This window comes from Giraffa tippelskirchi, chromosome 3, assembly GCF_054371585.1.
Source record: "Giraffa tippelskirchi isolate mGirTip1 chromosome 3, T2T-mGirTip1v1.2.pri, whole genome shotgun sequence".
NCBI lineage: Eukaryota > Metazoa > Chordata > Mammalia > Artiodactyla > Giraffidae > Giraffa > Giraffa tippelskirchi.
Genome location: NC_137277.1, coordinates 7,766,935 through 7,792,773, shown reverse-complemented (window position 1 = coordinate 7,792,773; position 25,839 = coordinate 7,766,935). Strand labels below are relative to the sequence as shown.

General features: G+C 44.0%; 1 protein-coding gene and 1 long non-coding RNA gene across 8 annotated transcripts in view; one reads left to right on the top strand and one right to left on the bottom strand.

Moving 5' to 3' along the window:
* The window catches only part of RNF157 (ring finger protein 157), a 74,728-nt gene that overhangs the window by 13,569 nt on the left and 35,320 nt on the right, over window positions 1-25,839 (top strand). For all 7 annotated transcript variants that reach the window (XM_081575458.1, XM_081575455.1, XM_081575457.1 and 4 more), the window contains one exon: window positions 7,244-7,362. In XM_081575458.1, the coding sequence (XP_081431584.1) occupies window positions 7,270-7,362 (93 nt within the window). In that variant the 5' untranslated portion in view covers window positions 7,244-7,269. The remainder of the gene's footprint in view (window positions 1-7,243; window positions 7,363-25,839) is intronic.
* On the bottom strand, window positions 17,689-24,780 carry LOC145540622 (uncharacterized). The gene is made up of 2 exons (XR_014078428.1): window positions 19,864-24,780; window positions 17,689-17,935 (listed from the first exon to the last, which is right to left on the bottom strand). It is a non-coding gene; the product is annotated as an uncharacterized LOC145540622 (long non-coding RNA).

Below are 25,839 nucleotides of genomic sequence, written 5' to 3'. Positions count from 1 at the left end.
GGGTAGAGGGATCAAGGTTGGGGACTTGAGAACATGGGAAAGGTTTCGGTCCATTGATATGTGCCTTGCTGTATATACTGTGAAGCTACAGTTGTTAAAACCATGTTGTGGAACTTCCCTGGTGGTCCAGTGGCTAAGACAACCACACTTCCAATGCAGGGGCCCCGGGTATGATCCCAGGTCAGGGAACTAGATCCCACCTGCTGCAACTAAGGGTTCACATGGCACAGCTAAAAGATCCTGCAGGCCACAGCTGAGACCCCGGGGCACACACCCCCCCCCAAAAAAAACCACCATATTGTACTTGTTCAGAATAGAATAGGATCCAGATCTAGATATATATAGCATGATAAAAACCGAGTTTCACATTAGTGGAGGAGCCCATGGGCCACAACTTTTGAGCCTGTGCTCTAGAGCTCAGGAACCACAGTTACTGAAGCCCAGACATCCTAGAGCCTGAGAAACAAGAGAAGCCACTGCAATGAGAGGCCCAGGCACTGCAACTAGAGAGAAACCCCCACTCGCTGCAACTGGAGAAAGCCCAGCAGCAATGAAGACCCAGCACAGCCATAAATAAATAGATAAGAAAGTAAAATAATTAGTGGGGGAAATGGAATAGTCAAGAAATTATGTAAGTGATGTTTCCTATTTGGAAAAAAAAATGAAACCCTTATCTCACACAGTTCACAAGGACAAATTCCAGATGTAAAAACAAACAAAAAAAACCAAGCAAGCAACATAAACTAGAAAGAGTAGGGAGCATTTATCAGGAGGGAAACAGTTAATTCAATCTGGACACTCAATGGGATTACAGTATAATGGTTAAGAGCACACACAGGCTCTGGAATACAAATAGCTGGATTTGGGGCATGGCACTGCCTCTTCTTAACTGTGTGACCTTGGACAAAGTCCTTAACCTCTCTGTGCATTCAATTCTCTTTGGTAAAATAATAATAAAAAAAAAGTTAACACCCACTTTATAGGGTTGTAAGGAATAACCTGTGTAATATTTGTTAGTATAGCACTGGTATATAGAGTAAGCCTTCAAAAAGAGGTTGTTATTATATAGTCATTAAGAACAATGAGGTTGGGAATCCCCTGGTGGTCCAGTGGTTAGGACCTGGCAGGGTCTGGGTTCAATCCCCTGGTCAAGGAACTAAGATTTTGTAAGCCTATTGGAGTGGGCCAGAAAAAAAAAAAAAAGAACAATAAAGTCAATCCATAAGTCCATAAGTACAGACATGGAAAGATGCCAATATTATATTAGAGAAAATAAGCTACATGCAGATCAATATGAGTAATATTTTAATTAGGTTAAAAAACAAAGCAAAACCAAAAACTTGAATGTGCTTATGTATGTATAGGAAAACCTAGAAGGCTGCAAACTGGTTTTTGTTATTTGTTTGGGGGGAGAATCATATCTTTTTTAAGTTAATTAATTTTGTTTTTGGCTGCGCTGGGTCTTCACTGCTGTGCACAAGCTTCCTCTAGTTGCCGCCAGCAGGGGCTTTCTTCGTGGGGGTGCACGGGCTTCTCAGTGCAGTGACTTGTTACAGAGCACTGGTTCTAGGGCTCAGTAGTTGCTACGAGGTGTGTGGAATCTTCCCAGACCAGGGATTGAACCTGTGTCCCCTGCACGGTGAGGCAGATTCTTAACCACTGGACCACCAGGGAAGTCCTCCCAAATTAAGAGTTTTTGTTTATTAACATTTAGGGTAGCCATTAAATATAGAGCTGAAGAAAAATGAGAAGTGTCAACTGCCCTTTATTGTGTGATGTAATAGTTCATAGTGGTTTGGTGGCAAATGTCAGAATATCTCACTGGGGCAGACGTAAATTCTAGAATCCACTGAGCAACCTTTACTTTCATTATGATGTTAGGAATATACCCCAGTCGTGTAGTTCATTGGGTAAACTATTTAAGATTGTTAATTTCAAGATATTTCTGTTTCACATTCTGAGTAACAAATAGCTGTATTCTTCTTAGCAGATAGTTGAAAAAAGAATGTGACTAACACCTTGAAATATTTTTATGTTGATTACACGTTGAAGTAATATTTTAGATATATTGGGTTATTAGAATATCCAACATTGGGTTAAATAAAATATATTCAAATTAATTTTGATTATTTTTACTTAAAAAAATATGGCTCTCAGATAATTTAAAATTACATATGAGGCTTGCTTTTTTTTTTTTTTTTTTTTGGTCATGCCTCAAGACATGTGAGATCTTAGTTCCCTGACCAGGGATCGTACCCTTGACTCTGCAGTGGAAGACCAGAGTCAACCACTGCACCTCCAGGGAAGTCCTGTCATGGTGTATTATTACTGAACCGTGCTGTTCTGGAAGAACAGTACTAGTGTGATTTTATTCCCTTGTAAGTAGCTTTTTTTAATCTGGATGCCTTTTTTTCTCTAATACTTAAAAAAGTACTGAATTGTACTAGTACTGATCATTCTGGGCCATACCTTATGGGGTATTCCCCCTTGATATTTTATTTTTTGTGTGGTGAAAAATGCATAACATTAAACTTACCACCTTAACCATTTTCAAGTGTTAACAGTTCATTAGTGTTAAGATCTCTAGAACTTTTTCTTCTTGCAAAACTGAAACTATACCCATTAATCACTAATTCCCCCTTTTCCCTCCCACACACACCTTATGTTTTAAATACAATTTGGGGGGTGAGTGATAAATTAGGAGTTTAGGATTAAAATGTCTACACTACTATAGGTGAAATAGATACCAACAAGGACCTACTGTGTGGCACAAGCAGTTATACTCTATACACTCAGTATCTTGTAATAACTTGTAATGGCAAAGTATATCTATAACCGAATCACTTTGCTATACTCCTGAAACTAACACACAATGGTAAATCAACTCTATTTCAATAAAAATTTTTCTTAAAAGTATATAATTTTTGTGTATGATGTGGCTTCTTTTTTCCCAGTTCTATTGAGATATAATTGACAAATAACATTCTGTAAGTTTAAGGGGTACAACATGATAATTTGATCTATGTGTATCTTGCAAAATGATTACCACAAGATATGTCTTTTTTAAAATAAGGTTTAGATTTTTTTAATTGAATTTATTGTTGGCTGCACTGGGTCTTCATTGCTTTTCGAGTGCTTTTCTCTGGTTGTGGCGAGCTGGGGCTACTCTCTAGTTTCAGCGCACTGACTTCTCTTGTTGCGAAACAAGGGCTCTGGGCACTTGCCCTCAGGAGTTGGGGCTCCTGGGCTTAGTTGTTCCTTGGCATGTGGAATCTTCCCGGACCAGCGATCAAACCAACATCCTCTACATTGGCAGGTGGATTCTTAACCCTTGGACCAGGGACGTCCCAAGATGTATCTTCTTAAAGCCTGCAAAGAATTCCATTATGATTTGGTTAATAAATTATAGCCAACTATGGGACTTCCCTGGAGGTCCAGTGATTAGGATGCCATACTTTCGATGTGAGGACTGCAGGTTTGATCCCTGGTCAGGGAACTAAGATCCCACATGCTACCTAGGTGGCCTACAAAGTAAAATAAAAACTATAAAATAAATAAAAATTATAGCCAATTAATAATGAAAAGCTTGCAGGTAATCTGCTAGTCATGTATGTTGTTTTCTATCCACAAATAGGCAAAGAAAGGTTTTAGTGTAGTTCTTTTTTCCCTACCATTTCTGATCTTAGCCCACAGTTCTCACTAAGAAGCAAAAATGTGCACAAACTGTCCACAAGGTGCTTTTTTTTCAGGGACTGTTGGTGTGTCTGGTGCTCCCATCTGTTGATGTGGCCACACCATCTAGGTCACTGTGCCCTGATCCCCACCTCTGGGCAGCCTGGGCAAATACAACGCTTTACCCAGGCTGCAGATGGCAAGTGTGCTCCTCCCCAGTCTAATTTCAAAGAGAGGAAAAAAGCCAAATGTGGGTTGTCTTAAGTTTAGTTTTTCTTTTATCTGATGAGGCCATTCGTATTTTAAGTGTGTCAAGGGAGATCAATGCGGCATTGACACTTCTCTCGAAATGAAAAAAATCTCCTTTTCACCTGTGGGTTATTGACCTTGCTTTTAGGTGTTTGTATATGTGTGCTCTTGATTTTTAATGCCAAGCAAGGCTGGACTTCCCTGGCACTCCAGTGGTTAAGACTCTGAGTTTCCAATGCAGAGGATGTGGGTTTGATCCCTGGTTGGGGAACTAAGATCCCACATGCTGTGCAGTGCAGCCAAAAAAAATTCTTTTAAATAGTCATAAAATAAATAGAGACTTCCCTGGTGGTCCAGTGGCTAAGACAGCAAGCTCCTCTTCCAGGGGGCCCAAGTATGATCCCCGATCAAGAAACTAGATCCCACGTTCAACAACTAAGAGTTCACATGCCTCAACCAAGACCCCGTGCAGCTGAATAGACTTTATTCAAAAATAAAAAATTAAGTTAAACATTAAAAAATAAAATAAAATGCCAGACAAGGCTACAGTTTGCTCTACACACTGCTTTCTGAGTAATTTCATTTGTTATCATGGCTGTCCCCAAAAGGGCATTTCCAATAGAACCCTGCTATCTTTAATGTTTTAACCCTGAAGCCATTAGTGCCCTTCTCTTGCTAGGATCAATCACTACCATGTGTAAGCTGATTATCTGTTGATTTCATTGTCCCCACGTCCCTCACCTGACGGCTCCCAGGTCCTGGAAACTCAGCGTGTCCCAGATTGAACTCAGCCTGTACCACTCCAGACACCAAACCTGCTTCTCCCCATTCTTTATTCATGATCTGGGCAAGCCACCCATCAATGTAAACATCTTTCCTTATGGTAAATGTATAATGTCTAACGTGTAGAAAATATATTTTCCTAATGTTCGACAGTAAATAACAAATTCTTTGAGATGGCTGCTTCTGTTTGTGACAGCTAGGCACCTCCTTCTCTATAAATTATGCACGTGGAAAATAGGGCTAGCAAGTGCTAGACATAAATAATTTATAACTAAGCTCCTAAATGATGAATCGCACTGTGTATCACTGCGGATGGCTGCCTTGTGCATGTTGATGGGTAACTTTCAAGGGTTCCTCCTCGATTGCTTTTGTTTCTGCTGGTTTTACCCTCAAACAAGGGGCTTCCCAGGTGGCTCAGTGGTAAAAAAATCCACCTGCTAATGCAGAAGACGCGGGTTCAATCCCTGGGTCAGGAAGATTCCCTGGAGAAGGAAATAGCAACCCACTACAGTATTCTTGCCTGAAAAATCCAATGAACAGAGGAGCCTGGCAGGCTACAGTCCCTGGGGTCCCAAAGAGTCAGACATGACTTAGGAATTAAAATAACAACAATGACTCTCAAATAATGTTTTCCTGCTTGCTGGTTAATTAAAGAATTGCCTCACTTTGTGGCAAGGGATTTTATCCATGTTGTTTTGTTTAGTGTGTTTCTGGACCAAAGCAACTCCATGTGTAGAAAATCCAAAAAAATGAATGCTTGATTCCGTTTTCCTGTTAGAACTTTCTTCTCTGCCTTTGTTGCTGTGGCTTCTTCACAGGCTGAAAGTGCTGAATCTCATTTTTTAGAGTTTTCTATAAACCTAAAAAATTGAAACATTTATCCTAGCCATGTAACACATAAAGAAGACTTTTGCTGACTCATAAGTTCTTTGTATTAATCCAAGAACTGGGGTATATGAGAGCATTGATAGACTATGTTGTGGCTGAGTCACTCACTTTTGAACAGTTTACCTTTATGGGAGAATTAGATTATAGAAATGTGGGCTAAGAAGCATTTGGGGTTTGTTGTTGTTACTGTTTTGTTTTATTGACATGTAGTTGATTTACAATGTGTTAATTTCTGCTGTACAGGTAAGTGATTCTGTTTGTATATATACATTCTTTTTTATATTCTTTTCCATTGTGGTTTATCACGGAATATTGAACATAGTTCCCTGTGCTATGCGGTAGGACCTGTTGTTGATCCAGTCTGTGAGAAGCATGCGTTTAATCAGATTTGGAAAGTGTTCCCAGATGGAATGGGCAGTGTTACCTAAGCCTCCCTTGGTTACTTAGTGCCATCGTGTCCTGGCTCCGTTCCTCCAACTGTCTGGATAAGGCAGTTGGAGATCCTGACCCTGGCTGCAGATTGCCTCTGGTTAGTGTAGAGTTGAAAATACTCCTGCCTTCTGGCTGGTCAAGGTGGGGCCTGACTATTGTCCCTGTAACCTTGGCCATGAAGACTGCTAATGAATTTGGGACTAGGGTGTATATGCATGTCTGTATCTTTCAAAATCACTAAATTTGTCCAGTTAAACAATATAATCTGTGTGGTATGTGAGTGCCCAGTTGCCTAGTTGTGTCTGACTCTTTAAGACCCACTGGACTCCAGCCCGCCAGGCTCCTCTGTCCATGGAATTTTCCAGGCAAGAGTCTGTGTGGTAGTTGATTGTTAAAGCCTGAGGCAGTATCACTTAATTTGTATTTTCCTATTAAACCATCATTTTGAAGCAAATATGAAACACAAGGAGCCTTCATTGTGGAGGGTGATGGAGGTATACATGGAAATGGCAGGGAAATGCTGAGACTACTGTGTTTGGGTATGAGCTGGTGTATGAAAAATCTAGGCAAAGGAACGTATATGCGTGTGTGCATGCTGATACCTGCAGTTAAGATTCATGAGTACATGCAGAATAAGGAATAACCACTTGAAGTGTAAGGGAAAAAATTCAGGAACAAAATATATATATATATATATATATTCATTAAGTGCATTGTGGGGCCTTCTGGTCTTTTGCTTCTTGGTGTGCTAGGCAGATCATGGTAAAGATTCAATTAAGAATGTCAAAAGGGACTTCCCTGGTGATCCGGTGGTTAATAATCTGACTGCCAGTGTGGGGGGGCGGGGGGATTCGATCCCTGGTCTGGGAAGATCCCACATGCCACAGGGCAAGTCAGCCCGTGTGCTGCGACCACTGAGCTAGCACGCCAGCACAAGAGAAACCCTCAGTCGCCGCAACTAGAGAAACCCCACGTGAAGTTCAGCCAAAAAAAAGAATGTCAAAAGGAAAACGGGGATCTATTTTATATTTGATATCTTGGGGTTTTCACTGTTAGGATTTTGAGTATTTTGTGCCATTATCCCCAATCAAGAGAAGAAAATTTTCCTAGGGTTAGAAATGGCTCTAATTGTTTGTTGAAGGGTTAACATTTTTTTTTCCCCCTGAATCGGCTTGTTCACTTGGCTTAGTTTGACTGGTTTCTGTCTCTCGCCCTCTAGGAAGCTATTTTGCCAGCCACTTCATTATGGGAGGAGAGAAGTTTGATTCAACTCACCCCGAAGGCTACTTGTTTGGAGAAAACAGCGATCTGAACTTTCTGGGGAACAGACCAGTGGCGGTATGGTTGTCATCCGTTTACTTCCACTCGGGGCTAAGTGGCCGAGTCAAATGGCCTTGTCAAAATAAGTTTGTAATTGCTGGTTCGGCAGTGTCTGCGGCTTTGTCTGAGTTGAGAGGAGCCAGACTGCAGCCTCTTTGGTGGAGCAGGGTCTCCTGGCACCAGAGGCTGCCCCATGGAAAAGTACCCGGTCTGCCTGAGCGTGAGGACAGCTCACAAGACCCAGCTCTCCTAGGATCTGCCCCTCTGAAGCTCTGCCTAAACGCCACCTCTGCAGATTTCCCTTGCCCAGTCCCTAGCTTGTCCTCACCTTGCTTTTCATTCCTCTTCATAGCAACTAATACCACGTTGTTGTTTTTCGGTCGATAAATCACGTCTAACTCTTTGCAACCCCATGGATTGCAGCATGCCAGGCTTCCCTGTCCTTCACTATTTTCCAGAGTTTGCTCAGGTTCATGTGTATTGAGTCAGTGATGCTATCTAACCATCTCATCCTCTGCCACCCCCTTCTCCTCCTGCCTTCAATCTTTCCCAGCATCGGGGGCTTTTCCAAGGAGTCAGCTCTTTGCATCAGGTGGCCAAAGTATTGGAGCTTCAGCATCAGTCCTTCCAATGAATATTCAGGGTTGATTTCCTTTAGGATTGACTGGTTTGATCTCCTTGCAGTCCAATGGACTCTCAAGAGTCTTCTCCAGCACCATAATGTGAAAACATCAATTCTTCCTAATACCACATAAGCTTCTGTTGCCTTGTCACCTCTATTATCTTCCTTTTGCATCAGAATGTACATTTCCCAGGGCAAGGGAGCTGTGCCACTGTTGAAACCCAGCACCCAGAACAAAGCCTGGGACATTGTGATAAGCCTTTCATAAAGATCTGCTGAATGAATGACTGACAAATTTCCCCTCGATATCTGAGTTGATATCAGACTGTCTCTCTCTCCATTCATTCAACTCATTCCATAAATGTTTATGGGGCATTTTCTCTGCACCCAGCATGAAGCTTTGCAAAATTAGCTGCCATGTGGCTACTGAATGGCCATTTTGTGCTAGGGAAGGCCCTAGAGACTTTTCAGACATTATTTCTAATCTTCATAAAGACCCACTTTAGGACTTCCCTGGTGATCCAGTGGTTAAGATTCCACATTTCCAACGCAGAGGCCAGGGTTCAATCCCTAATCCAGGTACTAAGATCCCACATGACACGTGGCAAGGCCAAAAGATAAATAAATAGAAAATAAAAACAAAACTATATTAAAAAAAAACCCTACCTGTCAGAGAATTTATTATCAATATTATTTTGTAAGCAAGAGAACTTGAGGTTCCGAGATCTGAACAGTGGTAATAGCCTTTGTTGGCTGTTGTTTAGTTGCTAAGTCAGAGAAGGCAATGGCAACTCACTCCAGTGCTCTTGCCTGGAAAATCCCTTGGACGGAGGAGCCTGGTGGGCTGCTGTCCATGGGGTCGCGAAGAGTCGGAGACGACTGAGCGACTTCACTTTTCACTTTCATGCATTGAAGAAGGAAATGGCAACCCACTCCAGTGTTCTTGCCTGGAGAATCCCAGGGACAGGGGAGCCTGGTGGGCTGCCGTCTATGGGGTCGCACAGAGTCGGACACGACTGAAGCGACTTAGCAGCAGCAGCAGCAGTCGCTAAGTCGTGTCCAACTCTTTTGTGACCCCATGGACTGTTGCCTGCCAGGTTCCTCTGTCCATGGGATTTTCCAGACCAGAATACCGGAGTGGGTTTCCATTTCCTTGTCCAGAGGATCTTCCCAACCCAGTGATTGAACCCACATCTCCTGCAATGCAGATGAATTCTTTACCGCTGAGCCACTAGGGAAGCCCAGTAGCCTTTATGAAGGGCACACCGTGTTCCAGGCCCTGTTCAAAATGCTTTCAGAAAATTTTTCCCAAAGCCACATAACTAGATCTGCCTAGCCACAGATCAATAACCTTTCCACTGCTTCTCTTTGCTTCAAAATATCCTGCCATTGTCCAGAAACTCCTATTTTAGTGGGGCAGGCCAAACACAGGAACAAGAGATGTTTCAGTAGCAATCAAGCTCTGAAAGGGCTGGGATTCTGTAGGTATAGAGTGGGGGAGGGAAGTTGCAAGGGCTGATGCTTTGGTGCTGGTTTTGAGAAGGGGGCCTTGGAGGATGGCTGGGTTTTCACCAGGCGGGTGGGCATGGGGCTTCCCAGGAGGGAGGCACTGAGTACAGGTGTGAAAGCATTCACATTTCTGTCGAATCAGCAACCATTTACTGAGAAACTACTGTGTGCCAGGTACTGTGGTAGGCGCTGGGGATACAAAGCTGAAATGAGCATGATTTGTTCCTCCCCTGGAACAAATAAGGAAGCCAGTTGGGCAGGAGTGAACCTTTCCTGGTGGAGAAGCAAGATTGGAAAGGTAGGTGGAGGCTCCGTTCCCTCAAGAGTTGTTCCACTCTCTCCCATAGGCTCTGGGGAAATACTGAATTTTTTTAGGCAAATGAGCGCCCCAGAGAAATCACTTGTTTTCTTGTCTTTAGGAAGTTTAATCTGATGACAATTTTCCATCTGGAGCTTTAATTATAAAGCATTTTGGTTGTTGTTGATGGTTTTTATTGTTTTCTTCCTTTCTATCGGGGCTGCGCTGGTGGCTCAGAAGGTAAAGAATCTGTGATGAAGGAGACCCAAGTTCGATCCCCTGGTGACAGGAGTGGCAACCCAGTCCAGTATTCTTGCCTGGAAAATTCCATGAACCGAAGAACTTGGGGGGGGCTGTAGTACATGGGGTCACAAAGAGTCAGAAACAACTGAGCGACTAACAACACCTTTCTTTCTGGAGTGACAATCGCCCCACCACACCCTGGTGCTGTGTGCTCAGTCATGTCCAACTCTTTGTGATCCCACGAACTGTAGCCACCTGCGCATCTCCCCCCCACCCCAGGAATTTTCCAGGCAGGAATACTGGGAGTGGGAAGCCATTTCCTTCTCCAGGTATCTTCCCCACTCAGGGATCAACCTGCATCTCCTGCATTGGTAGATGGATTCTTCACCACTGTGCCACCTCGGAAGCCAATTCTTGGTTGAACAGTACTTTCAAAATACCAAGTACTTTCTGCTTCACAGTCAATTATGACAACTCGTACTTATCAAATGTCTACTGTCTGATTTTCCTACTGTTACCTTAGCCTTTAGAGTGGAATGATCTTTTTTTCTGCTTGAGCCAGATAAGAACTCCCTTACTTCCTGGGAGTGGGCTCATGCTTGAAAAATACCCTTTCTTCTCACAGGGACTTGGCCATTTGCATCTGCTTCTTCCTCTCTTTTTTCTTTCCTCTGGTGTCAGAATAGTTTATGTACTTTTTTAAAGTGTAGGTTTTTTAAAAAAAAACTTTTTCAGGCCATAAAGGTAATTTTAAAACAAGGGAACACTTCTTTAGGCTCATTTTGAGGTTTATGCTGGCCGACAAACCTCCCCAAAGTGTAACCGTCTTGTTTACATTTCTGTGAGCCCATGAATGACCAAGCTCTTCCAGGAGCCCGGAGAGCAGCGTTGACCTTCACTTGCAGGCTTTCTCCCAAAGAAGCGTCAACATTGGCCTTTTTGTTGTTGTTTTTGTGGACTAATCATTAAACATGCTTCATGTTGCACAGAGCAAATGTTTTCAAAGGACATCATCGTTTCACGTTAAGAAAGCAAATCGGAGTAACTTCAACGAGGGAGGTATAAGTAGAGAATGCGACACGTTTCCCTTTGCTTTTCCCCCCTCTTAGTTAATAATAGCTAACATTAAGTGAACCCTTACCGTTTGCCAGGCACAGTTGTTCCAAGTTCTCTATATGTGTTAACTCTTTGTGTCCTTGTTAATGCAAGTTCGAGGGCGACGCACAGTGAGGCCAAACTGAAACGTCAGTTTGGAGCAGAGAAAGGTTTATTGCAGGACCGTGCAAGGAGATGAGTGGCTCATGCTCTAAAAAGCCTCAGCTCTCCAAAGAGTTTCAGCACGGCACTTTGAAATGGCAGGCGAGGCAGGGGTGGCGAGGTGTGTAATCGCCTTGTGCACAGTTCTCTGACTGGCTGATGAGGAGGGAGCAGGGGTGTCACAGGGGTTCACTTTATCAGTCCTCAGGCTCCAGGAGGCCTGGGGCTATGTGCTCGTGGTCATCAAGTAGTTCTTCCATTTGGTGGGGTTTTTTTCAGATCTGCAAAACAACTCAGGAAATTTGCATCAAATCCTATTATCTAGGTGCTTCAGAAAGGAGCTGAAGCAGAGGATATGAGGGAAGGCCTGTCCAGGGAAGGCCCCATAGGGTCCTGCTCGGTTGCATGCTCACACCCTAATGGGAAGGTCCTGATTTGACAGATGAAGAGTAAGCAACACAAGGAATTAAAGCAAAGATTGCAAAGCCTGGAAGTGCCTGACTCAGGATTTGAACCCAGCAGTCCAGCTCCAGAGCCTGGGGTCCCCTGCCCTTTCCTGCTGGTCAGGTTGGGAGTACTCAGGACCCCTGCCCACATCCTGTCTGTGAGTCTGATCAGATCCTCGAGGGCAGTTTGTGAAATGTGGAGAGAGTAGCCAGCGTGGCCGTGACACGTTCTCACGAGTGTCTCTTGCGAGAGTTTGTATTTGGTGTGTAATTCCACCGGCTGACCTGACCTTGGCAGCCTGCTCTTACCGCACGTCAGCTTGTTCAGGGGAAGGCCCAGCGGCTGGTCACTTGAGTTCTCCAGAGCTGACCTCTACTCTCTACTAACATATCTCAGTGTCGGTAGACGGGCGTCGGGTTGCAGGGGAAAGAGAACAGCCTTATAAAGCCATCCAGCAGCCCCGGGCAAGAGCGGCTCTTCTTTCCAAAGAGATGGGGACACAATATGTTGAAATACATGGTTAGATTAAGTTATAAAGGCCGTAGACTTCCTGGCTTCTGGGACTCGTTGTATTTCCTGTCATCTTCTGAATGATCAGACTGAGATGAGTACCATTCAGCTATGGCTCGGCCTGTAGTTTTTACTGAAGCTCATCTCCCACTTAGGCTAATCCTCCATCAAAGTCAGATGTATTATCAAGTCTTCAGGTCAGATTTAAAGAACCAGAGTGTGTGTATATATGGAAGGATGGTTGAAGAGAGGTTGGAATCAAGATTGCAAGTTTTGCATACTTCTTACTATTGCAACCCTGGCAATGAAAGTTGCAACCCAAACTCTTTGCAACCCTGGCAAGGATCCATCACTCAGGCTCTCAAATTACCCACTTGTAACGGGGAGGCTGTTCTGACTTTGTAGGAATGTCATGCTTGAAAAATGCATTGGAATTGCTGGATGAAGAGACATATCCAACAGTGTTAGCTGCACTCGCTAGCCTTTCAGGTTGGTTATTTCTGCAATTACAGTTCTGGGTGGAGCACATACTCACTTTTTTTTTTTTTAAGTTAATTGTGAGTTTTTTCTTATTTTATTTCATTTTTTTATTTTCTTGGCCAAGCCACGTGGCAGTTGGGATCTTAGTTCCCAGACTAGGGATCGAACTCATGCCCCTTGCATTGGAAGCGCAGAGTCTTAACCACTGGACCACCAGACAGATCACCTCACTGGTTGTTAAGTAACTATCTCAAGTAGTGAACAGGGCTTCTACAGGTCCTTCTGCTCTGGTCTCTGTATAGAGGAGATGAGATGGTGGTGTTTGTACATCAGAGTTGAGGCCACCCTCACCTTCCCTAGGTGGCAGAAGAACTGATGCTGGGTTTTTTTGGTCCTTTATTGCATTAGATCTTTTTTTTTCTTTAAGAGTTTCTTTCTTTCCTTTTTTTATGGCTGCGTTGGATCTTCGTTTGCTTTGCGCGGGCTTTCTCTAGTTGCGACGAGTAGGGGGCTACTCTTCTTGTGGTACGTGGGTTTCTCATTGTGGAGGCTTCTCTTATGGTGGAGCCTGGGATCTAGGCACTTGGGCTCTGTAATTGTGGCTCTGGGGCCCTAGAACTTCAGTAGTTGTGGCACGCGGGCTTTAGTATGCTCCATGGCATATGGAATCCTTTCTGGCCAGGGATTGAACCCATGTCCCCTGCATTGGCAGGTGGATTCCTATCCACTGCAGCACCAGGAAAGTCCTAGATTATATTTTATTGAGGTAAATTACTGCTAAAACTCTAAATCATTTGGAGGTTTAGTGACCTTAGGATTGTCAGATATTGAGAGATATCTTGACTCCAGAGGCATTTAAAAAAATATCCATCTTGCTGGAATATTTTAAGAATTCGAACAGTGACAACTATAGTGCTTTGATTTCCATTTTAGAAAGTTAATTCTTTAAATCAACTCAGAGTGTAGAGTGAATCAGAAAGAGAGGAAGAGACCAGTTAGGAAGTCGTAGTTTATCTTACTTTTTAGATAAGAAGTAGATTTATCCAGAGAGAAACACACTCCATAGACAGAGTGTGGGCCATCTCAGAAGGCGAAAATGGCCCAGAAGTCGTTCAGTTCAGTTCAGTTCAGTCGCTCAGTCGTGTCCGACTCTTTGTGACCCCATGAATTGCAGCACGCCAGGCCTCTTCTGTCCATCACCAACTTTATGTTAGTTAAGAATGAAAAGTACCCGAACAAGGATATTGGCATTTAGGGGAAAAAAAGGATCCAAGAGTTGTGGGCAGTGCGAGTTGAGGAAAGGGGAGAAGTCAAGGCAGAGGACACGGAGGAGCAGAGCCCCTGGAGGCAGCTACCGCTTAAACAGGGCACTCTGCAGGTGTTTTGTCGGAAGGTTGGTTTGTGGCCGGGCCCCAGCGTAACCAGGCAGGTTGGTCACAGGGACTGTGATATCTATGGCCTTAGAGCCTCTATTCGTCTGTGCAGGCTGCCGTAACAAAATACCATAGACTGGGGGGCTTAAACAACAGATACTCATTTTTCATGGTTCTGGAGGCTGAGAAGTCCAGGATCAAGGTGCCGGCAGACCTGGTTGCCAGTGAAGGCCCTTTTCCGATGACTGCCTTCTCCTGTGTCTTCACACGGCAGAAAGAGCCTGGGAGTTCCCTAGTGGTTAGGATTCTGGGCTTTCACTGCCAAGGGTCGGGTTTCAGTCCCTGCTTGGGGAATTGAGATTCTGCAAGCCTCTCAGTGCAGCCAAAAAGGAAAAAGAGAGAATGATAGCTCTCTTTCTGTTCCCATCTTGAGGGGCCCACCCTTATGGCTTTATCTAACCCTATGTTGTTGTTCAGTCGCTAAGTCGTGTCCGACTCTTTGCAACTCTGTGTACTGTAGCCCTGCAGGCTCCTCTGTCCATGGGATTTCCCAGGCAAGAATACTGGAGTGGGTTGCCATTTCCTTCTCCGGGGGAATCTTCCCAATCCAGGCATCGAACCCGAGTCTGCTGCACTGGCAGGTGGATTCTTTACTGCTGAGCCACCAAGGAAGCTCTATCTAACCTAATTACCCTTCAAAAGCCCATCTCCAAATATAGTCACTTTGGAAGTTGGGCTTCAATGTATGAATGGGGGAGTGGGCATAATTGAGTCTATTGTTGTTGATGTTCAGTCACTAAGTCCTGTCTGACTCTTTGCGACCCTGTGAATTGGGCATGTCAAGCCTCCCTGTTCTTCACTATCTCCTGGAGTTTGCTCAAACTCATGTCCACTGAGTCAGTGATGCCATGAGTCCATGGCACAATGTAAAGTCCATGGAGGGAGTGTGTGGGTGTCTGTTTGTATTAAATTGGATTTTTTGTCTTTTGTCTATCGTCTTTCCTTCTTCCTTCCTTTATAATTGTACTACAGCTGTTTTTTATTTTTTTGGACATTCAGTTGGCAATAAGTATTTCATTTTCATCTACAGCCCAACTAGTTCATGTCTCTGGATGTCCATGTAGAGGAAGCACATGCTTCTGGGTGTCTCCTCTGCTCTCAGTATTCTCCTGCAGCACTGATTCACTTGACACCAGATACGTGTGGGTTTTCCACACATTAGGCAGGAATCATCACATAAATTATAGCGTGTCTATACTATGAACTAGTACTCAGCCAAAAATAAGGTAGAGCTGTATTTACTGAGATGAAAATATATCCATGACCACATCATTTACCAAGAAAAGCAAGTTGCTATATATAATGTAGAGTCTGGTTTCACTTCTGATGAGAGTATTAGTAACAGTGTATAAAATATTTGTGCATACATTTATGTTGATATTTACAGGTGCATAAAAATACACAAGCACACAGCATTTGAACCTGGGGCAGGGGTCACTCTTGGGGCTACATCAGTGATGGGAGGTGCTTTCTTCATATCCTTCTGTGTTGTTTGAATTTTCCCCAGTGGACATGTTTAATTTTTTAATTAAAAGTATTTACATTTTCTCTAAAAATAGAAAAAGGATTACCGCTGAGCACAGGAAGGAAATAGGCCTAGGAGAATATATAAAAGTAGGAAAATGTAGGAAGGAAGAATAATAGTTTTTTTTAGTGAACTGCAGGAAGGGTGTGGTCTGCTGAGTGGGGTTGCATGCTGAATCAATCAGTCGTGTCTGACTTTTTGTGACCCCATGGACTGTAGCCCACCAGGCTCCTCTGTCTGTGGGATTTCCCAGGCAAGAATACTGGAGTGGGTTGCCATTTTCTCCTCCAGGGGATCTTCCTGACCCAGGGCTCGAACCTGCACCTCCCAGGTCTCCTGCTCTGCAGGTCCATTCTTTACCACCGAGCCACCAGGTTGGGATGTACTAACAAGTGGTGGCGGGCTTGTGGAGAAAGACAAAGACATCAGAATCAGCATGGGGAGGAGTGGAGTGGGAGCTCCAGCCTCTGGGTGTCAAGGTGCAATGATTCACCTTTAGAAATGTCAGATTCAGTGTGACTGGGTCCTGTTTTTAACAACCTGAGAGTCCAAGAAAATCCAGACTATAAGAAAGCTAAACTATGAATATTTATACTTTTAAAATGCGAATAGGGCTTTACACACCTTTATGTAAGGGTTTTTTTAAAACAGCACTTTTATCATACCTGTCTCCCTATTTCTGTTCTCTCCCCAGAGGTGACTACCCTGCTCAGTTCAGTATGTTACCTTCTCAATCTCACTTTCATTTTTTAAAACCGTGACAAAATATGCATAACATTAAAGGTATCATCTTAGCAATTTTAAGTATACCAATGTCAGTACATTCACATTATTTTACACCCAAGCTCCAGAACTCTTTTCATCTTGAAGAACTGAAACTCTGTCCCCATTAAATAGTAACTTGCCCTCTTCCTCTCCTTTCAGCCGCTGGCAACTGTTCTAAGAATTTGACTTCTCTAAGACGTGTATCATGGAGTCGTACAGTATTTGTCTTTTTGTGACTTGTTTATTTCATTGAGCATAATGTCTTCAAGGTTCATCCATGTTGTAGCCTATATCAGAATTTCCTTCTTTTCTTAAAAAAAAAAAATTTATTCAGTGGCTGTGTCAGATGTTAGTTGTGGCATTAAGGAAATTTTAGTTGAGGCATGTGGGAGTCTTGGCTTGCAAACTCTTAGTTGCAGAATGTGAAATCTACTTCCCTGACCAGGGATCGAACCCAGGCCCCATTCTTTGAGAGCTTGGAGTCTTAGCCACCGGGCTACCAGAATTCTGGCAGTCCCAGAATCTCCTTCCTTTTTAAGGCTGAGCAATATTCCGATATATAGATAGACCACGTTTTGTTTCTCCATTCATCTGTCAATAGACACTTGGGTTGCTTCCTCCTCTTGGCTGTTGTGAATAATGCCGCTAAGAACATGAGTGTTACATTCCATTTTTAAGGCACACATGCCAGTATTGGCCTAGGGAAGAAGTGACCATTCACTTTTGTGAATAAAATTATTGTATGTCTTCAGTTTTGAAATTTAACTTGTTTTTCGTTGTTACCCCTTGGCTTCGGGTTAAGATGTATGTTAGTCGCTCAGTCATGTCGGACTCTTTGCAAGGCCATGGACTGTATAGCCTGCCAGTCTCTGTCCATGGGATTTCCCAGGCAAGAATACTGGATTGGGTAGCCATTCCTTTCTCCAGGGGATTTTCCCAACCTAGGGATTGAACCCAGGTCTCCTGCATTGCAGGCAGATTCTTTACCATCTGAGCGACCTATTCTATTTATGTTACCTTGTAATTCTTAATAAAGATGAAGAAATAATTTCAAATGCAGTCTTCTAGGGAAAGTTGCTTCCTGCCACTTAGTGAATAAATATTGAATATGTAAACAGAGACTACTTTGCAATGTGCAGATACCATCCCATCATATTTCCAAATACTGAGGAACTATAACCAAATTGTAGATTTTATTCAAGAGTTAGCTTCAACTGTCTCTTGATTCCAGAGATAACATTAAAATACTGGCTCCTTTTATTTAAAAACTTTTTAAAGTATGTATTTATTTATTTGATGGTGTTGGGTCTTAGTTGGGACACACAGGATCTTCATTATGTCATACAGGAGCTTTCATTGCTGTGCACAAACTCTCTAGTTGTGACACTCAGGCTCAGTAGCTGTGGTGTGTGGGCTTAGTTGCTCCACGGCGTGTGGGATCTTAGCTCCCCACTCAGGGATCAAACCTGTGCCACCTGCTTTGGAAGGTGAATTCTTAACCACTGGACCCCCAGGGAAGTCCCATGCTGGTTACATTTACATGCAGTGTAGGATAGATTATGTTTTAGGTAAGTAAAAGCATAAAATCAGAGACTTAACAGTATGTGTAGTGTTAGCTCCACCTATGGAAAATAAATTAACATAAAAAAGACAGCTTTGAAAGCTAGTTGGTTGAGTCCAAGCGTTTGCTATAGTACTTGACACTAAGAAGGGATTTTTAATGTGACTTCGGTCCTGGTTTTCCACCCTGAGACCTCTGTTTTACGGAGATGAGTTTCTGTAGGTGACAGATTGTGGGATGGAAAAGGGTTCCACCGGTGTGACAGGGCAAGAGAGTGATGGAGGGCCCCGAGCCACACCATCAGGCTCACTCTGAGGTCCCAGTGGCCTCAAGGTCCTTTTTTCCAAAGGCTGCTGTGCCAGTTCTGGAATCATTTAGTGTGGTCCGTTGCTCTCCCGGGCTTCCCTGGTGGCTCAGAGGGTAAAGAATCTGCTTGCAATGTGGGAGACCTGGGTTCGATCCCTGGGTTAGAAAGATCTCCCGGAGAAGGGAACGGCTACCCACTCCAGTATTTTGGCCTGGAGAATTCCATGGACAGAGGAACCTGGCGGGCCACAGTCCATGGGGTCGCAAAGAGTTGGCCACGACTGAGTAAGCGAGCACACATCCCCGTCTCAAGCCTTTGAGTTCACACCTTTCCATCAGGGCCTTGACTTTGATGTGACAGACTTGCCTGGACTGAGTTCACCCTTCTTCTTAGTTCTTTTTTTTTTTGTCTGTGCTGGGTCTACGTTGCTGTGCAGGCTTTCTCTAGTTGCAGGCAGCGGGGGCTACTCACTAGTTGCAGTGCTTGGGCTTTTCATCGCCGTGGTTTCTCTTGTGGAGCTTAGGCTCTAGGGCGCGCAGGCTCAGTAGTTGTGGAGCACCGGCTTAGTGCTCCAGGGCAACTTCCTGGACCAGGGATCGAACCCGTGTCCCCTTCATTGGCAGGCAGACTCTTAATCACTGGACCACCAGGGAAGTCCTTCTTCTTACTTCTGCCACTCCTTAATATCAGGTGCTGTGCCTGCAGGTGGGGGGGTGGTGAGTGCTTTTAGGCCACCTGTCATACTTGGCTTCACGTCGTCATATCTGCGATTGTCTTTTTCCGTTTTCACTGGACGGACGATTTTTAATAACAGCCACCCACGGTCCTTACAGTGGCTGTGGTCCCACAGTCTCACAGTCCCACGGTCCTTCTTGTGGCTGTTTCTCCTGCACCTCCTGTACCAGAGACGTGAATCTGTCAGTGTGTGCGTTGCCGCCCGCCCCCCGCCACAGGTCATAGCACCCCAGGGACCTTCACCCCGCTGATGGGTCCACATCGCTATCTGGCTGGTGAACAACCCACCACCCCCACAATTCCACCTGCCGAGTCCACTTCTGTAGGCAACTTCTGATGCCACCTGTTCTAAGGCAGACTCTCTGGAAGCAAACCTGCATTGGAGATCTTTATGAAAACTGTTTATTAAAAGAATGTTCTTTGGAGAAGAGGTAAAACGGAAGCCAGATGGTGCCGGGGAGCAAAAATAGCAATAGTGTGGTCTTGGCAGAGACTTGCTCCAGCCTGGTCCCTCGGAAAAGCTCTGGAGTGCAGCTGGTACCACAGAATCCCCCCATCTCAAGGACAGGGGGCTGGCCTTTTGTACCCCCTGCCCTGCTGCTGTGAACCTTCTATTGTATGAATTTTGTTCAGCGTGAAAGTGAAAGTGTTAGTTGCTCAGTCGTGTCGACTCTTTGCTACCCCATGGACTGTAGCCCGCCAGGCTCCTCTGTCCCTGGGATTCTCCAGGCAAGAATACTAAAGTAGGTGGCCATTCCCTTCTCCAGGTGATCTTCCTGACCCAGGGATTGAACTCAGGTCTCCAGCATTGCAGGCAGATTTTTTACCCTCTGAGCCACCAGGGAAGCCTTTGTTCAGCATATGTGTGCATATTTGTTAGGTGTATGCTGATGGTTGGCATTGCTGGGGCACCCACCATGCTGTAGAAGACTCTGCCAGACAGTTTTCCAAAGCATCTCTGCCAGTTTTACTCCTACCAAGAGTGTTTGGGGTCCCTGGCACCTAGTTATTTTCCATCTTTTTCATCTTAGTTATTCTGGTGGGAATGCACAATTAATTTCCATTTTCCGGATGACGCAAGAGGTTGAGTACCTTTTTTTTTTCCTTAGATTTTTTTTTTTTGAAATGGACCATTTTTAAAGTCTTCTTGAATTTGTTACAATATTGCTTCTGCTTTATTTTTATTTCTTTGGCCAAGAAGCATGTGGGGCCTTAGTTCCCCAACCAGGGATCCAACCCATAGCCCCAGCATTGGGAGGCGAAATCTTAACTGCTGAAGCACCAGGGAAGTCCCAATGAGGCTGAGCACCTTTACATATGTTTAGTGGCCGTTTGGATCCATCCTTGGAAAAGTGTCAGTTCGAATCTTCTCTCTTAGGTCAGCTGCTTTTTCTTTCTTAGTAAGGAAGTAATAGGGCAGCATGAGTCTTTGCTCAGATAAATACATTGCAAATATCTTCTGCTAGTCTCTGCTTGCTTTTCACTCTCTTTTAAAAAATTATTTATGAGAGTTTCCTGGTAGCCCGGTGGTTAGGATTCGGCGCTTTCACTGCTGTGGCCGTTTCAATCCCTGGTCAGGGAACCGAGATCCCACAAGCCATGAAGCCAAAAATAATAAACAAATACACTTTATTGAGAGAGCTGAGCGCCAAAGAATTGATGCTTTTGAACTGTGGTGTTAGAGAAGACTCTTGAGAGTCCCTTGGACTGCAAGAAGATCCAACCAGCCCATCCTAAAGGAGATCAGTCCTGGGTGTTCATTGAAAGGATTGATGTTGAAGCTGAAACTCCAATACTTTGGCCACCTGATATGAAGAGTTGACTCATTGGAAAAGACCCTGATGCTGGGAAAAATTGAAGGCAGGAAGAGAAGGGGATGACAGAGGATGAGATGGTTGGATGGCATCACCGACTCGATGGACATGGGTTTGGGTAGACTCTGGGAGTTGGTGATGGACAGGGAGGCCTGGCATGCTGCAGTTCATGGGGTTGAAAAGAGTAGGACATGACTGAGCCACTAAACTGAACTGAACACTTTATTGAGACATAATTGACATGTAACTATTGTGTTAGTGTGAGGTGTACAACCTGTTGACTTGACACATTTATATATTGCAATATGATTACCACCAAACGTGGTTGCTAATACCCACCTCAGGGCATGCCGTTTTTATTTCTTTTCTGTGGTGAGAAAACGTTTAAGACCTAGTCTCTTAGTAGCTTTGAAGTTCAATGCCTTTTTCATTCTTTTCATGGTATCTTTAGTTGAACAGAAGTTCTGAATGTTAATATAGTCCAGTTTATCTATTTTTTTTCTTATATGGTGGTACTTTTTTGTATCCTATTTAAGAAATGTTTCAAATACCAAAATTATGAAGAATGTTTTGGTTTTCCTCTAACAACTTTGTTTTGCCTTTCACATTTAGGCTTGTCATCCACCTGGAATTGACCTGGGGGTGTGCTGTGAAGTAGGGGCCAAGGTTCTTTTTTTTTTTTCCCCCATACTTATGTATTTGGCTACTCTGGTCTTAGTTGTGGCAAGCGGGATCTTAGTTGCAGCGTAGTTACCTGACCAGGGATCAAACCCAGGCCCCCTGCACTGGGAGCTCAGAGTCAGCCCCTGGACCACCAGGAAAGTCCCAGGGCCAAGCTTCTTTGCCTTTTTGTTTGTTTGTTTTGTTTAAATTGACCCAGCACCAACTGTGCAAAAGGCTCTCCATCCCTTTCTCACGGCACTGCAAATCAGGTGAGCATTTCCAGTTTCTGCAGTGAAGAATCCTCACACGTCAGCCTGAGGGCCGCAGGGGTGGAGAGGGGAGCAAGCCTGGTGGCCGGTTTCTGGGAGATGATCGGGGAAGGGGCTGAATGGTCTCAGCAAGCTTCCTTTCGGAGCCCTTTGATTTAGCTGTCAGTTTTCAGAGAGCTCCCTCGCCTCGGCCGCATCCCATGTCCCCGGGTCTCCGGGACTGTCAGATCCTCTGATGTATTCTCTGAGAAACCTGACTTGAAGAAAAAACAGGAATGTCTTAAAAAGGAGGAGGAGTTCACAGACATACCAGTGCTCTCCGCAGCCTGCCCTCCACGTGGTCCAGGGAGCCCCTGTTTGTGGACGTGTAACCAAGAGAGGGTGGTCAGTGTGTCCCCCAGACCCGTGCTGGTGGGAGTGGGGACAGGTCAGTTCTGCTGCTCTGTCAGCAGCCCTCAGCCAGAGGGGTCGGTCCCAGCTCCCCACCAGCGGGTGCCTGAGTCTCCCTGCAGAATGGAAGCGGGTTGTCTCCGACCTGAGCTTTGTGTTCTTCACTGGTTCCGTGGTTGCTTTGAATCGAGTGCAGAGGTCACGCTTGCGCGCTGGACCACCAGGGTCACAGCAGACAAGAGGCAAGCTTGCTCAGCTCTCATTTTACCTTAGACCGTGTCTCCCATGTCCTTCTAATCATAAACTGAGGATCTCAGAGAGCCTTCCGGTCACTGTGGTAAGAATTTTTATGCCTCCACGGGGAGGATAGGTGCTGTTCCCAGGAGGTTCGATTCCAATAGAATATGTGGCAGATTTGCAGTCATTCTCCCGGGTAAAAGTGAGATGTGTCCTAAATTGTATTTACTCCAAGTGTTTTGGGATTCATGGATAAGAGATACTTACCTAACTGCATTCTTGTGCATTCTTTCTTCCAAGAATTCAAAATGGCATTACAGGTAGAATTTTTTTTAAAGAAAATAATATTGTCACAAATAATCATCACTAATGATCACTAGTGATAATCTATATTTTCATAGCACAGTGTGATTTTTAGAACATTTTCTCTTTGGTCTTAATTCTGGCCTGGAGAATCCCATGGACTAGGGGTCACAAATAGTCGGGCACCACTGGTCAACTTTCATTATCCTCCTACTACTTACCCTATCTGATAGACAAGGGCTGTAAATCCCATTTTACAGATAAGGAAATTGATGCCACAGATGTTAAATTACTCACCCGAGAATAGCAGCAATAACTTGGATCTTCCCTCCTGGTGTCTTATCAAATCGTTTCACTTGTATTCTTTCATTTTATGCTTGCACACAGCTCACTGGCAGGCCCAGAGGATCCTAGCTCCTAGTTGAACTTAAAAAATATTGTTCCATAAAGCCTACATTAAAAAGCGCATGGCAGGAACTTCCCTGGCAATCTAATGGTTAAGATTCCGTACTTTCAATGCAGGGGATGTGGGTTCGATCCTTGGTTGCGAAACTAAGATTCCACATGCCTCATGGTGCAGGCAAAACAAAAGAACAAAAAGCACATGGCAAGGAATTCCCTCATTGCCTGGTGGTTAGGACTTGGTGCTTTTATTGCTCTGCTCTGGATTCAATCCCTGCTTCAGGAACTGAGATCCTTCAAGCCAAGTGGTGCTGCCAAAAAGACAAAAAAAAAAGAATGTGGTGAGAGGGGGGTTCAGGATGGGGAACACATGTACACCCATGGCTGATTCGTGTGAATGTATGGCAAAAACCACCACAATATTGTAAAGTAATTAGCCTCCAACTAAAAAAAAAAAAGAATGTGTATATGGGTCAAACTGAACCACTTTGCTATACAGCAGAGATTGGCGCAACATTGTAAATCAACTATACTTCAGTTAAGAGTAAATAAAAAACACACGGCAGTCTGTTTTTTAGGTATTTTGTGAGTATTAATTGTGCCAACTGCTGTTTAGGGCAAATATTAAAAATCCAGGCAGTCACCATGGGCACACACTATGCTTCTCTGAAGACCTTATTCATATCTTCATTCTACAGACATCCATTTTGATCATTTATGTGTGCTGGTCTGATCACTCTGGGTGATACAAACATGTCTCTAGCATAGACTTTGCCCTCAAATTTATCATCTCGCAGGAAGCTCAGACACATACACACACAAGGGGAAGTGATAAATGAAGTGTAGACTGAGCTTCCAGAAGCTCTGAGAAACTTTACTTTGTGACATAAGTTTTGCTGACTTGGAAAGTGCTGCTAAACGCGTGAACTTTTGGTTTGTTGTTTAAGGCTGTGTCTCTTAACAAACCAGGGCAGTTTGCGGTTTTCAACAGTGAAACTAAAGCATCTGTGTTGTAGGAATTTCCTCGAAATTTCTTTGAAACATACTGAAACTAAGTACACACTCTCACCTCTTGTTTCCTGTTGTCCGGGTCCACCCCAGCTTACGGGAAACTATATCTGTGTTGCATTTCAAAGAAAAATTTGGTTAATTTTTTTCAGCTTTTAAAGAGATGCAAAATGACCTTACATTGTAAGAAAAGTGGTTTTTTGTTTTTTTTTTTTTACAAAAGTCTATAAAAGTCAAAGACTTCTGGGTCAAATAATGTGGTTATATGTAGATAGCATCCCTGAATGGCACACTTATTTCACTCAGCTAAAATAGTAGCTCTGATTATTACAGAAATGAATCAGACGTGTGCTTTATCTTTAGAAGACAGCTCTGACAAAAGTGGGCTTTGTGGTAAAGGTTGCTATAATTATAGAATAGAATGTAGTCCCATAGTTTCCTTTCATTAAAAATGTAAATGCTTTTAATACCAAAAGTGCATGTCCTCTGCTAACCCAGACTGTTAAATGGTATTTTTAAAGAATGAGAGGGAGATGACTTCCCTGGCGGTCCAGTGGTTAAGACCCTGAGCTTCTACTGCAGGGAGCAGGGGGTTCCTCCCCTGGTCAGGAACTGAGATCCCGCAAGCCACGTGGTACAGCCAAAAAAAAAAAAAAGAGCCCAGGCAGTTAATAGAAGTGATGATAATAATAAGTACCAGTGGGTGCCATTTACAGTCTACACAGTTATTTCACAGTTAACAGTTCAGCTGTTTTCTCCCAGCCCCAAGTCACTCTCTTAAGGTGAGCAGGGGTGATGTTGGGGAACTCTTCTGCCAGGTTTCTCCACGTCCAGGCTCTGCCAGGAGAGGACGCTAATGAGTCTGCAGGCCTGGAGGAGGAGGAAGGGTGGTACCCAGGGGTGCCAGCTTCTGGGAGCCTCTAGGATATGAGAGCCCCAACCTCTCCCCCTGGTCCCCTCAGCACTGGAGACGGTAGCGGCTTCCCCAAGGTGACTCCAGGTCAGCTCAGTGTCCCCTTTTTTGTGTTTGGGTTCTCCAGTGCCCGTTTAACCAGTTCCTTCTATTAAATTCTCTGTTAAAATACCTGGTGGGGTTTGTTTTCCTGACTGGACCTTGATTAATATAACCTTTAATCTCTCAAATTATAAGGCAGCTATTATCAGGCATATTTTACTTGTGAGGAAGTGGAGACTTAGGGTACCGCGGTTTGTGTAAAACTGCGCAACCACTACTAGTCCAAGAGCCAAGATAGGTCCACCTTCCATTTTGAGATCTTCTGTTTTCCATTCCTTCTTGTCCTTTCTCTTGCCTAACTTCCTCCCTTGCTTTTTTAAAATAATTTTATACCAAAAGGAAAAGGACCTCTCTGGCAGTCCAGTGGTTAAGACTTCGCACTTCCACTGTAGGAGATACAGGTACAATCCCTGGTGTTGGGGTACTAAGATCCCACATGCCCCTCGGCACAGCCCAAATAATAATAATAATAATTTTATCCTTAACAGAAGAACTGCAAAGGTAGTAGGAAATTCTGGTATTCCCTTCACCCAGCTTTCTCTGATGTTAACATCTTATACAACCATGAAGCATTTATCCAAACTAAAAATTAGCATAGGAACATTACTGTTTTTCAAAGCTACAGATTTTATTAGGACTACAGCAGTGTTTCCATTAATGTCTTTTTTCTTAGGTCCAGATTACCTTTGGTTGTTATGTCTG